The 15,450-nt window shown below is 26.1% G+C and overlaps 1 protein-coding gene across 4 annotated transcripts in view; it reads left to right on the forward strand.

The window, feature by feature from the left end:
• The window catches only part of LOC149894058 (uncharacterized), a 36,211-nt gene that overhangs the window by 600 nt on the left and 20,161 nt on the right, over positions 1 to 15,450 (forward strand). For 2 of the 4 annotated variants that reach the window (XM_090070618.1, XM_090070622.1), the window contains exons 2-4: positions 3,135 to 3,422; positions 6,021 to 6,149; positions 11,685 to 11,942. In XM_090070618.1, coding sequence (XP_089926744.1) covers positions 3,137 to 3,422; positions 6,021 to 6,149; positions 11,685 to 11,942 — 673 coding nt within the window. In that variant the 5' untranslated portion in view covers positions 3,135 to 3,136. Of the gene's footprint in view, positions 1 to 3,134; positions 3,423 to 6,020; positions 6,150 to 11,684; positions 11,943 to 14,413; positions 14,780 to 15,450 lie in introns of those variants that run through there. The other 2 variants (XM_090070628.1, XM_090070634.1) reach the window with 2 other exon arrangements.

Consider the following 15,450-nt stretch of genomic DNA (forward strand, 5'->3'; position numbering starts at 1 on the left):
ATTTGGTTTAAGAACATTTTTCTTTAAAACCATTTGTTCTAAATATCTCTTCCAATGTTAGTTTTGATAGTTGGAAAGAAAATTTGTTTTATCATTTATTAAAATTTTTTTTCAAAGCAATTAATATTTACTACTTGTTTCTATGATTTAAGTAGCAATTGAAAATAATTTATATAACAGTGTAATAGTATAATATATATAATAGCGATCTAATACAATTATTCTATTTTATAATTCCCATGTACAAGAAATTATAAATAATTTTAGATTCTATGTCAACAATTGTTAATGCTTATTGTTATATTCAATTTCATTCCCTCTCATATTTTCTTCTTATTCACAATTCAATTGTTACTGGAGAAAGTGACCATGTCAATTTTTTAGCTTCAGTTCTGACAGTCAGTTCTTCACACAAATAATGTTTAAAAAATGTATGTAAAAAATGTATGTATGTATGTATGTATGTATGTATGTATGTATGTATGTATGTATGTATGTATGTATGTATGTATGTATGTATGTATGTATGTATGTATGTATGTATGTATGTATGTATGTATGTATGTATGTATGTATGTATGTATGTATGTATGTATGTATGTATGTATGTATGTATGTATGTATGTATGTATGTATGTATGTATGTATGTATGTATGTATGTATGTATGTATGTATGTATGTATGTATGTATGTATGTATGTATTTATTTATATAAATCAATATGTATGCGTTTATATAAATCTACATTTAAATCAACATTTCTGTCATTAAGTAAAGAGGTTGGGAAAGACTGGATGATATGTATGATGAACTTATTAGTAATTTTTTTAAATTATCAGATTACTAAACTTTACCAGGAAAAATTGCTGATTGTTCATCAAAAAAGTTTAAAGTTATCAATAAAATTGAATTTAAAGGTTGCTTCATAGTATATTATGTAAAAAATGTCAATTTAAAAGTGTTTTCTTGCTTGAATAAAGTGTTGGTTAAGAATTTTATATTATCTTACAAATATAGTTTTTAGATAAATCATGTGGGTATGAGTTAGAAGGTATCAAAAAACTTTTGTATCATTGAAATGTAAAGATTTAATATTTAAAAACTCTATTTGCCGAACTTAGTAACATTTGAAGCTAGGTTAAGTAAATGGACAAAGCATTGAGTAAAAGTGCAATTTTGCTCATGAGTTAGCTTTGACTCTTCATTTGTTAACTATACTTTTACCTCAAAAACGAAATCTGAAAACATTAAATTTTATACACAGTTTTTATTTAAAACAATTTTTTTTTCTTCAAATAAATAAAAAAACTTACACACATCTTATGTATCTATATTTTCAAAGCATTCAACATTTCCTACTTATTTCTATTGATTAAGTTGCAATTAACCATTTTTTGTTCAGGAAAACCTTTCTGTTTTATAGTCAATACTTTTTATAGTTAATAATATTGCATGGTAATTAATATGTTCAGTGTTTTAGTCTTTTAATCACTGAATGTAAGAATACATACTCGCTGAATTAGATCAAAAGTTTAAAATAAATTTCAAATCTTGCTAGTTAAATAATAAAATATTATGAAAAGGAAACCCCTCCAATTACTTTAGCTTTTTTTTATTTTAAAATTGTTTATTATGCACCTGATAATATACATTTTGAAACCACAAGCATCATTTAAGTTGTCAGCTGAAATGCCGTTTAGAAATTTAAAAGCAAACTAAATGAAGCAGAAAACAAAATGCTGATCATTTTTTATTTATAAAAATGCTGAAAACAAGCAGAATGCTTCATGTTTTTTATTTTTTCACATAAATACAAGAAACCTTTTTTTTAAAAAAGCCTGTTTGTTGTAAAACACTAAAATATGAAGTTTAAAAATTGTTTTTATTTCATATTTTGTAAATTATAAACAGAACAGGTGAACAGACCATTTTTTTATTATTAAGTTCAAAGTTAAGCTGGTACTTATTTTTCCTTTTTTTCTACAAATAAAGTGCCTGCTTTTCTTGTTAATTGTTGCTTACAAAATGTTGCTTATTGCTTACAAATGAGCTTAAAAAAGATTTTGTGGAAAAGTTCAGTTGTTTGAAAATTATTTGAAAAAAATTTGAACAGCTTAAAAAAACAAATAAAAATGTTTAAATAACAAAAAGAAATGTTTTTCTTATCAAAATACTCTAAAGATGAGTTTAGCACTTTTTCTCAAAAAAAGTCTTGCAGAGTTTTTTAAGATATTATCTAAAAAAGTTTTATTCTCAATCTCAGGTGTCACTTTATGTGGTGATTGCTCTTTCTCTTCAATGTAATTACTAGTTATAATAACTATTAGTATCATTTCTTTCCTGGTCCAGAGTCAAGATTTGAACTTACTAAGTTTTCAAATTTTTTTTATTGAATATTATTGTACATTAAACATTATAAATCTTTTTGGGTAATCTTAATGGGTAACACTTCAGTTAAAACAACTATTAAACAAAGCATGTGTTAATTCATTTTTAAGAGACTAAGTTTATTGATTAAAGAGAAAGTTAATTGATTGAACACTTGCTATTAATTATCAATGTATTATGTTGTTCTTGTATTTTAAACAAAGGGTTGTTACTCTTTGTCATTCTCTTGTGGTTAGCATATTAACTGGTGTAAATCTAAATTACATTTATATATGCAGGAATTTTACTGAAAAAAAATTTAGGTAGAAACTGGCGAATTTTTCACAAAAACTTAATTCATATAAGTTTTCTTCAATTAACATTCTACTTGTTTCTTATATTTGTAAGAATTTATTAAGAATTTTACATTTTTATGTCACCAAATGTAAGTGCTGTTGCACTCAGTTTCATTTACCCTCATATTTGCTTCTTAATCACAATTAGGTTGGTACAGGAGAAAATATTTGTATCAGTTTTTTTTGTTTCAATTCATTTAAATTAAGTTAAAGAGCATAAGTTGTTGGGCACTTATTTCATTTTCAATTAGTTCATGCTGATGAGAGCTGTGACTCAATGATTTATTGTGTCAGTTCAACCTCTATATTTTGAAGTCTGTACTAAAAGTTGTAATGAAACACAGTTGAATGAATATGTTTTTTGATTGAATTATTTAGAACATAGTAGACAATGAATAGTTTTTATTTAGGAATGGATCCAAAAGTAGTAAATATTTTAAAAGATAGAGTGGCATCAGAATGGAAAATATTTGCATTTTGTACTGTTTTAAATGATGTGGCTGCTGTTGTTGACCTAATAGATCATGATGTAGATATTGATCAGAAAGGTCATGATGATTTGACAAGAGAAAAATCTAAAATTGAAAATTTCTTAAAGAAACTTTATCAACAACGTCCAAATGATTACAGAACTTGCATTCAGAATTCTTTGAAAATTATGAGAAGGAATGATGTTTTACAAGATATAACATTATTGGGTGAGTTACTTGTAGTTTGTTTGTGTCTTTCTTTAGATAATTACAAGTTGGAGAAAATTTTATAGAAAACCTTTTTTTTTGAAAAGTTGTTTTTCTTAAATTATTGAATTTTTAAAATAGTTTTTGTTAGTAATTAATTAATAATGTTACTGAAATTGAGTGAATTTTACTGGAATTTTTATTCATTTATTCAATCTTCTAAAATGTCAATCTTACCCCATTACTGTTTTTAACCTTGAGACATGCCTAATTGTAATTGTAACTAGTTACAGTTAAGTGATTATGCCAAATCTGCAAACATGGCAAAAATATCACAGCAGAAATCAGCATGTTCTTTAAAAATTATCAAAAGAACAAACACTACAACCATATGAATAGATAATTCTAACTTAAAAGAGACTTACAAGACTGTCTTTAATCTCTTTAGCAAGAATGTTAGTACAGGTATTAGCACTTGTATAGAAATATAATAATTCTATAATAATTTTTCTAAAATAATTTGCAGTTAAAATTTACATTGTAAAAAGTTTTCAGAGAGATACGAGATAACTTTCAAAAGAAACAATTTAAAGAAATAAAACTTAAAGAATACAAATAAAGTGATGAAAACTAAAAAACTTGATTTTCTTGATTTAATAATGTTGTATTTTTTATGATTCCAAAAAAAGTGGGAATAATTTTTAGTTAAATTTTTTTTTTAAGGAAAATCAATTTTTCTGAAAAATTAAGATTAATTTATTTTTTCAAAAACACTAAATTTTTTGACAAAAGAATAAAAGTGAAGAATAAGTTATGTAAGGATTGAAGATACATGCAAAAAAATAATTATAAGTAAGCTTTGTTTTATTTCATTTTTCATTTCAAATTCAAATAATTCAAATAAGGCTTAATATTTTTTGATTCAGAAAAATCATTTAAAAAAAAAAAGCAAAAAAAAAAAAATTTTTTGAAAATAAAATGCAAACTTAAGTAAATATATTTTAGAAAAATTAAAAATTAAGGAAAATTTCAAATTTAAATATAAACTTTCTAGTAAAACTTTCTTTTCTTCTAACACATTCATCCATTCGATTTGATTTACTATTAACCAAGTTTAAACAATCATTTGAGGAGCATTGTTGAGATGATGAGTTACAGTTTTAAATAAGTCATCTTTGTTGAATAATTGCTGTTTTGCAAGCTGTTGGTTCGGCCAAGATAATAAATTTTCAATGCAAAGGAATTCTGGGTTTTAACAAACCAAGTCATTGATTTTGTTTTGTTGTAACCAATCTTAGTCAGTTATTGCATAATGACATGGGGCATTATCAAAGATAGTCACCAAGAATTTCAACCTATCACTCAGTATTCAAACTAACATTGAACAAGTGAAAATTCAGACACTTTACATGAAATACAAGTCCAAATACAAACTGAACCACTACCTTGCCTTGTTCATCTTAGCACACAATCTTTGCTGTATTTTTAACTTGTTTTTTGGCAAAGCGTAACTCAACCCTTAGCTTGAATTACGCTTTGCCGAATTATCAAACTCAACATTTATCTCCACTAAATAACACACTTTGCCACCAATTTAAAGGCTTTTGAATTTTGTCTTTAGCAAAATGCAATTGAATTTTAAATTGCTTTTTTGTAAGTCTTGGTTTTTTGATTATGGTATGCCAGTTATAACCTTTATTTAAGAGAAGTTTCATCAACTAAAATACTTATTGGTAGCTTATTTGACAATGCTATCTTTTGAAATCTTCTATGGTCTACCAGTTTCCTTTCACTTGCAAATTGACCCTGCCTCTTTATAACATTTTAGGACTAAACACACATGATTCACTTATCCTCTCTATTATTTAGACCCAACTCAGAATAGTTACTGATTTGGTTCTCAACTCTTTGGTAAACATGTAACTTGTTATTTGTTTACTTTTATTTCTACTGATTATTTTACTTTATGCTTAACTTAATTGGTGTTGTATTTTTAATTACAAGAATGAACACTTTAGTTTTTATATTTTGATTAGTCACGTTATTTAATCTATGTATTGAATTAAAAACATATTTTAGTTAAGAGGTCTAAGTAGCTTATTTTTTAAACAGAAAAACAAAATGTTGCCTAATTTGGGACATTGCATTTCAAATTTTGAGTTATAAAAAAAATTTCTATGATGCTTAACTTAACAGCATAACTGAATTAATTTGTTCAATGTTTTATTCTTACAAAATAAGAGTGCATTGCTGTTATGTTATGTTTGTATAGAAAAAAAAAAAGCTTTAACAAATAGTTAGAGACAGGAATTCCACTATACATGTTCAATTCCTGTATTGGCAGCATCAGAACCTGAATATTCATCAATTGTGTTATTAAATTATATTTGAATCTTAACATATAAAGTTTAAGTTGATTTATACTGGCGGATTTCAAAAGAGATAAAGCAACATTTTAAGCTCACTTTATGTGGTGATTGCATTTTCTCTTCAGAGTGAAATCATTTCTATACTGGTCCAGAGTCAAGATTTGAACATAAAAAATTTTCAGATTTTTTTTTATTGATTATAATTATTGTACATTAAATATTTTAAAACTTAGAACATTCTTTTTGACAGGTGTAGTGGAGGACATTCCTGGTAAAACAGTTGTTAATCAAAGTGTTGTTGACTTTCAAGAAACTGATAATAATTTACCCAACGTAACTGAGCCTAAAAGTTTACCATCAAGTTCTTTGGATCTTGAAGGTATGATATTTGTAACATTTGTTTTAGATTTTCTGCTTTCACCATCTTCCACTTTTACAAATATTTATAGTTTCTCTTTTTACCTATGAAATGCTTAAAACTTTTTACATTGTACTGTATACATATGTTAATAAATACATTGTATGTATTTATTAAAAGTATATGAAAATTGTTTAGTTAGTTAATAAATTTCAAAGTATTTTAAACAGTTTCAAACAATTAATCAATTTCAAAAATTCAATTTTCAATCAAATCAATTTTCATTTTTCAAACAGTTTTCAATGTAACATAAGTTTAATATTACTTGAAAAATTACTTTTTGTTCTGGATTAAATATTTAGAGTTGAAATTTATGCTATGAACTGTTATCTTTCCTTGCATAATTGTTACCATTTTTATAAACATTTTTCTGCATTTATGCAAACCAAAAGAAGAATCTTCAATTTTCTATATGCAAGTATAAACTTTGATTTATTGTTAACTAATGTATGTACATATGTATGTATGTATGTATGTATGTATGTATGTATGTATGTATGTATGTATGTATGTATGTATGTATGTATGTATGTATGTATGTATGTATGTATGTATGTATGTATGTATGTATGTATGTATGTATGTATGTATGTATGTATGTATGTATGTATGTATGTATGTATGTATGTATGTATGTATGTATGCATGCATGCATGCATGCATGCATGCATGCATGCATGCATGCATGCATGCATGTATGTATGTATGTATGTATGTATGTATGTATGTATGTATGTATGTATTTTGTTATTGGGTAATTCTATATGAAATCATCCAAAAAAAACATTTTTGACACCCTAATGTCTCAGAATTAGTTCATTTTTACTTCACTTGCATTCCATATTAAAAAAGTAATAACTGCACAAATTTTAGTTAAAAATGCACATGAGTTCCAGAGATATCGTCAGTTAAAATAATGCTGACTCAGTATTTTAGTGATTTTCTAAAGTGACTACAAAACAACTTTCTTTTTTCCCAATCTCCCTAGATTTTTTTTTCAATGCATTAAATAAAAATAGTATTTATATAATTCAATTTAAAATCATAATTATATTTTTAGTTTAAGTTTGAGAAGCAATTTTTTTTTCATTATTTCAATTCAAATTGGTGAATGCTTACCTCTTATTATATCAAAAAGATCAAAAAAATCAAGCTAGACACCACTATAGAATTGCTTGGAATTTCACCAGTCAAACTAAAAAGTCTTTCAAAACACAGCAAATTGCTACCAGTCATGGTAAATTCCCCTGTGATGGTATTGTTGGGACTGTTAAATGAGTAGTATGCCAAGAACGTCTAAAACAAATAACTATTGGGCAAATTTTAGATGTTAATTTAATGTACTGCTTTTGTAGAGCCAAGATAAATGGAATTTGTTTTAAATTAGCACAATTACATGAGCACAATTACAAAAAAGATATTTAGGTGGAAGAACAGTTCCTGGCACAAGGACGTAGCATCATTTTATTCCAATTGCTTAAAACACTATAAGTTATAAAAAAAAACAAGTAATGATACATGTATTGAAAAATTTGATATCATTCCAAAAAGCAAACATAATAAAAGAGGTTTCATTAAACATTAAAAAAATGGATTATATTGCATGTTTTTATGACAGACTTCGGTGGGTAGGATTGCTGAAAATGTAAGTGAGCTTGATATAAAAGTCAGATTCATGCATACACATGCACCATGTAAAAACTTCTTTTGGTTAATTAGAAATGATGAGTGTTGGGTGCTCGATTCTGAAGTTATATGTCTAATTTCTTCACCCACAACAATATCAGGTCATATGTTCAACATATCTGATTTAGATTTAGAGAATATAAGCAGTTGGTTACAAAAAAAAAAAAATACATTTAAAATAATTTTGTTGTAATAATATTTACCTATTTTGCATTTAGAATTTGTCTTTCTTTTTTTCTTTTTTTCAAATCCTTGGATGGAAGGCTGAGAAGGGTTTAAATAAATCCCACTGTCCACCTTATTATGTCAATGATTACCATAAAGATATTGATTACCATAAAGATATTGATTACCATAAAGATATTGATTGTTAAAATGTTTTAAAAAAGATTTTTGGTTTTAAAATTTATGGTTTTTGAAATTATGAAAAGATCTTAGTTTTGAGTGCTTACTTTGAAATAATGAAAAAAAAAAAAATTTCCTTTTAAGTTTCTCAAACTTAAACTAAAAAAAGTTATGTTTTTAAATTAAATTTTAATAATTATTATTATATCATTTAATGCATTTAAAAAAAAAAAAAAATCCAGGGAGGTTTGGGGTGGGGAGTGGGCAGAATTGGTCAGAGGTCCCCTGGCTCTCCCTTGGCCTATGACTATAAACATCCTAAACTAGTCAATAAATAACACAATTTGATGTTTTATTCAAATAAACATTTAAAAAAAAAAAACATTTCATTTGCTTTCGTTACAAAATTTACATTTTTCTATAAAGACACAATTTTTAAACGCAAATTTTGATCAAGTATTAAAGAGACAATTGATGAATTTCATTTTTTTCAGCAGACCTTAGATAAAATATTGATATGCAATTAAACTTTTTGTTCGGGATTTTCGGCCACAACCTTCATTTTACCTCCAAAAATCATGAATTTACAGGTCAGTAATTTTGAACGAAATTGGATAAATGAGGCATTTCCTGAGACAATTGAATCTTGAGGGTGCTCTTTTTGGATTCCTCAAGTTAAAATCTATTGGGGTACCAAACTTTAGAAAATTTCCCTAAGCCATTATGAAGATACTATATTTCAAAGTTGCTTTGTAGTCGCTTCAGATAATCACTAAAATGCTGGTCAGCATTGTTTAACTGACGATATCTCTGGAACCCATGTGTATTTTTAACTAAAGTTTTTGCAGTTATTATTTTCTTAATATGGACTGCAAGTGAAGTAAAAATGAACAAATTCTGAGACGTAAGGGTGTCGAAAATGTTTTTTTTTGGATGATTTCATATGGAATGACCCTATTGGTAAATAAGAATTTATAACAAGTAAGTCATTTGGTGACCAAAGTTATTGTTCTTTAAATGACCAAATTTTAGTTTTTTGTATAGGAACATGTAAACTAGAGTTTATGATTTTTGAAGTTTTAGTCATCTTAAGTATGATATTAAAATCTTTTTTCAAAAAAAAAAAAAAAAGTTTAAATCATAAGCAGAAAAGGAAAAATCTTAATTTAGGTAGAAAAAAAGTAAAAATAATTGAAGGATGAAAAAAAAAAAAGAGTGAAAATGCAAGCATTTGGTATGAAGTTAAAATAGTTTTCCTTTATTTTAATATTCCTTACTGTGCCTCAAGCTTCAAAGATGCTGTTTGTTGTGGTAAAATTGCAGATGGAGGAAAAGACTGTACAGCTTTACAAAGACTCTAAAAATTAAATTTATATTGATGAACTGTGCCATTTCATCAGCTGCAATTCAAAATAATGACACTAAAGTTATTGAATTTTATCAAAGTAATATTTAATTAAGTTTGAAATTATTTAACTTAATTCCTCCTGCAATCTGACATTATTTATCTATTATTAGTGCAATGTCAGTATCAGATGTTTCAGTTTCACACGATAGTTTTTGTTCTAGTAATTTCAAACAAAATTAGAGAGTCAGAATTCGTTGTCGAGTTTTGAAAAGCCAAAGGTGTTTGGAATAAGGAATATGTTTTTATAAATCAACAGGCTTGTGTACTTTTTTGTAAGTCAGAAACTTGGTCCCACAATTTAAATATCTCATACCACAGAAATTTGAGAACTCCTTTCCTCACAATTCGCACAATTTTTGTCAGGTTTTCAAACCAAAAACACTGTCTTTCTTATCTCCACTCTAAAGTATATAAAGTATCGAAAGTATGTATAGAATACAGTTTGAAAATAACTAATAAATTTTATATAGCCATACAATCTGAAAGTAAGTAATAAAAACACATAAGGCAGTCACACATAAATAAAATAACTTTATATAATGTAAATAAAGTAAGTTTTTAAAATAAGATAAGTTTTTAAATAACTGTTATGATACAATTCAATGGCAAGAAATTTAATATGAAAAAGCAGAGTAAAGCGATTTAAATTGAATATGAAAAATAAATGTTATTGACAATTAAAAAGTTACTTGTTAATATACAGTGTGCAGAAAAAACTTCCATTCAAAAGTACAACTTATGTAGCATTAAAAGAATACTTAAAGAAGAGAAAAGAGCTACAAATACACATCTGATAAAAAAAAGTGAACTATGCAGATCATTTTTTATACTTAAACTTTTTTAAAGAAACTTTTTCTTTGCTATGGTGTATGCTAAAAAAAATATAAAAAATTTCCCACTTTAAAGCAAATGTAATACAGGATTGCTTGGAGCAATTGGAGTAAGCCATGAAATTTTCTGAATGTTGATATAACCAGAGATTTAGTTATTTGGAAATATTTATGTTTCTGGACCTTTACCTTAACATGCTCAGTGGAAAAATGTGGTATTTCAGTGTATATTAAAAATGAGTTCTTCCTATGAGTTCTTCCTTAGATGTAAAAGCTCTTTTGTAATAACAATTTAGATTTGTTTTTACATGCACGTTAACTATTTCTACATTTGTATAATAAGTTGGTTTCATCAGCATAATTATGATAGAAAGATTCCCATGTTTTTCTAAATCAGATCATCCAAACATCATCAACTTCATAGTCATTTAATTTTACTGAAAAAGTATTTCTTATTTTTAATATTTGATTGAATGAAATGTAACTAATCACAAGTTAGAATTACTTTTTGTATTTCTTAAGAGTTTTGATTTCTTGAGATAGACTTAATAATGATTTGCACGCAATATCTAAATCTGCCATTTTAAAGTTGATAAAGTATTATAAAAATAAGACCTTTATGGAAAATTGTTATCAATCCACTTTTGGGACTGTGAAATATCTCCAAAGAAATTCTGTAAAAAACAACAAAAATTAAAATTTTGTAACTTTTCTCAGAATTTTGTTAAAAATATCAGTTGGTAATCAGCAAAAAAGTGTTTAGATGCAAAAATTCAATGGATTGTTTCAGATATTTTAGAGTACTTTTGAAAAAACTGTTCTCTTATAGAAATATGTTTTAATTCTCTTTCTATTAAAAATCTTTGTGCATATTTAAATAACTACTTGTAATGGTTCAGTAATTAATTGCTTTTTTTGGAAATTCTTAAGTTAAGTAAAAAAAAAAAATCAATACGAAATCAAACTGAAGGCTTTAGGTTTTTAAAGGGCTTTATAAAAGTTCAAGTTTTGAAAGCATTTTCAGAATAAAATAAAATTTTAAAGCAGCTTTAGAAGAATTTTATTTGAAAATTATGCTGTCATTTTTTTTTCCTTTAAAATTTTCAAATTTCAAAACAATATAATAACTTTGAGAAGAATTATTTTTTTTGGCACAAAAAGTGTTTATTAATATCTTTAATTACAATTTTATTTTTTATTATTTTCTTTTTCTTGTCTTAAATCTAGATGCAGATGAAAGGGTTAGAAAGATTTTGGTTGAGCAAGTATCTTCTGACTGGATGAGATTTGCTCATATCATTTGTTTAAATGTGTTTTATAATATTGTAGAAGAAATTCATAACGAGAATCTTAACAACCAACTGAAATTAGAAATGTTTCTTCATTCGATTAATGAAATCAATCCACTGAACTTTAATGAAGTGATTGCAAACTGTCTTTATTCTCTTAAAAGATTTGATATTTTGTTGTATGTGGCATCAGATGGTAAGAGATTAAACTTTCTCTCAATAAGATTAAGTGCAACTTTTTATCTGTGATGATTTATTGCTACAAAATCATTTGACAAAATTTCTGTTTAAGTTTAATAAATATGCTTAAGCACATTGTGTAGTTTTTTTGCTTTTACTCTAAGTTTTTAAATCTGTGGTTTAAGTCATTATTAATAGCATAAGATCCAAAGATGCATTAGAAGCAAAAGAGAAAAGTTGTTGACTATATAACAAAATATGAATTTAAAAAAGCATACAACTCTTTTAGGGATGCAAGTAAAATTTTGCAGAGAATCTTAAACAGCAGCTATTCCATTTAAATTTTTTGATATAGATTAGTTATCTTTATAGCCTCTCTGACTGAATTTACATATCCATTAAGTAACATTTAGATGCATTTGGGGCATTTCATGTCAAGTGGAACCACCCATCTAACGTCACCAACTCGGATTTTGATAAAAATTGGCTCACATGTTGAGCATATGGACAGAAGAAAAACATGTAAATTTTTTTGACTTAGGTCAATTAATTTATGAGATTTAACCTTTCAAAGTTTTGACCTTTTCACTTGACCTTGGTTATTTAAAATGTCATAACTTTTTTGCTATTATACTTAGGAGGTTGATTTTGGTGGCAAACAGAAGCTCTTGCACAGTTGAACAACTTTGTGTCTATACAAAAAAGTGAAAGTTCGATAGAAAAAAAGCTATTGGTCATTTGATCTTTGACCCTGGTTGATAGCAAACGTCAAAGGTCATAATTTTTTTTTTTTACACATTGCTTTTTCTATTGTGGATGTCCCAAAAAAAAAACTTTTTAGGATTCCCATAAACAGCTTTGGGATTAATATTAAAATATAAGTAGGTTCTAAAAATTTAATATTTATTGGCCTCACAAATGTGACATTTTGATGTCATTTTCTGTAAATAGCCTATTGTAGATATATATTTTTAGCTATTTCCTTTTTCTATAGTAGTTTATATACATACTATCTTAGTATTAAATTACATCAGGCTTAAAGGTATATATATATATATAATATAGACATAAAGTTGTTCATCTGTGCAAGAGCTTCTGTTTGCTTCCTAAGTATAATAGCAAAAAAATTATGACATTTTAAATAACCAAGGTCTAGTGAAAAGGTCAAAACTTTGAAATGTTATATCTCAGGAATTAATTGACCTAAGTCAAAAAAATTTACATATTTTTTTTTCCTGTTTATATGCCCAATATGTAAGCCAATTTTCATCAAAATCTGAATTGGTGATGTTAGATGGGTGGTTCCACTTAATGTGGAATGCCCCATTTGTAACAAATGCCTCAAATTTTATTGTTATTTAAACTAAAGTTTGTGTTCATACTTTTTATGATTCAGATAAATGTTTGAATTAGTACTATGTCATCAGCCACTTGTTATTGCATTTTTATTACTTCATCATTTACTACCTCTAAGAATATTGTTTTTCCAGACAACACAATTAGCATGAAAAAATGGTTTAAAATTGAATATAAATGAATGAAAAATCCTAGTAATAGTAACTTAGTGTAAATAAGGGATAGTGTAAATAAGTGTTAGTGATAAGTCTGGAAAGGTTTTTTGCATTGTTATGTTTTTATAAAGAGTTTTAAATAGACTGTATAGAGATTAATCTCCGTAATCTTTCATATTAAATCTAAAGTAAAATTTATTGTAAGAGAATTCCACCTTATTGTTAAATATAAGCAGAAGTAATGAGTTAACCTTAAAATTAAAGTTAAGAACTTGTGCCGTTTTTCTTTTTTTTTTTGATAATCAATAATAAACATGCAGAGTGTCAAAAATATGTAGAGTTGCACCAGAAGTTCATGTAAATTTTATGCTATTTTTAGCTTCCAATTTTTCTAAAATATGCATTTATACTTTGCCTTGATGTCCCAAACTCTTTCTTAATATATGAAAAATGTTTTGCTTAATGCTAAAATAATTCATGTACTACTAATAACATATATACTCCATAGTTAATATAAATGATACTTGAATAAATATGTTGCAGTCATTTTTAATGTCTGTAATCCCAGCTACTCTGCTCAATAAATTCCCATGATGCAAGCTTGATTGTTTTGCATTTACTTATATCTTCAAGTTCCATTTTTAATTTTAAAAAGTACTTGAAGCTATAATTATTTAATATGGTACATCCACTAAATTCTTCACAGTTTAAACACTCTTTCACAGATGAATAGTACCTGTAATAAAGTTTCAGGCATAGTCTACCAATTTGCTCTTGTTAATTCTGAAACTTCTGAGATTTATTTTAATTATTTGACTCTTTATCAAACAATTTAAAGTCAAAAAGTTTATTTATTGAAATACAAATTTTTCTACAGGCAGCCAAAGTTCATAAAAGATTTCTTTTGTTTTACCAACTGTGTGTGACTTTTAATGCATGTTTTTTAACATCAATATGAAATAACAAAATACTGTTAAATGTATGTGTTAAATGTGTTAACAGAGTGATTTAATACTTTTACTGTATGTCAAAAAGAAAAGGGTTTAATCTACTTCATGCTATCTTATTTTGATTGAATTTTTTTTTGTGTTTACAAAAGTTAAGAAGTTCTAGATTGAACATATATCAACTGACTGGAAGAGATTTACACAGGAGACTTATTTAATTGACATTGAAACTATTGTTGAACATATTGACCAAGATAACAAAGATGATAAGTCTAAAATGGCAGCTTTCCTTGAAAAGCTCTTTGAAATTCAGCCATTACAATGCAAAAACATAATTGGGAATGCTCTAAGTATATTAAGAAAATTTCATATTTTGTTTGGTGTGGCATTAGATGGTAAAATTAAATTTTCTTTTTTTATATCAAATTTCTTGTTAAATGTTTTAAGTGCTTTTCAAGATTTGTTTAGTTAACTTAAATTTAGTTAACAAAACTGTCTATTTTTTCTGAGCCCAAATTGAATTAATGTTCCTTTTTATTGTTGGTTGTAGCATCCTTTCTTTTCTGTTTCATTAAGGAAAAAATTTTACTTTCTTTGTTGATCACATCTATGAAAATTATCATGAAAATTTTCAAATCAGCTTAATCAATTTATATTTAGGATTTTTTTAAATTAAGCATTTAAATTTTTTTCCTTTTGTAAATCCAGGTGTCATAACTTTTACAAGTGCAAACATCAAACAGCTTTTGAAAATAATTATTTTTTAACACAGCTGTCATATCATTCAAAATTTAGATTCAGGTTCATCAATCTTAAAACTCTAACAACATGTTTTAAAAACACCTCCATTAGTGGAAATTTGAAAGCTTGAAAAGGTAGTTGGTGTTTGTTTTTTAAAAGCTGCTGCTAAATAAAAATATCCAGTTTGGGTTACCAAAATTTGTTCCTTACACACACATATTCAAATTTAAAAACAACCAAGTTTCCTTTAAAAAATATTAGTTTTTTAGTTAATAAACTATTTAATAAATTAAAAGTATGATTTTGATTTGACGTTTAAGCGTAT

This window comes from Hydra viridissima, unplaced genomic scaffold (assembly GCF_058129835.1).
Source record: "Hydra viridissima isolate aposymbiotic clone 2 unplaced genomic scaffold, HvirCarnegie_v1 scaffold_1, whole genome shotgun sequence".
NCBI classification, from domain to species: domain Eukaryota; kingdom Metazoa; phylum Cnidaria; class Hydrozoa; order Anthoathecata; family Hydridae; genus Hydra; species Hydra viridissima.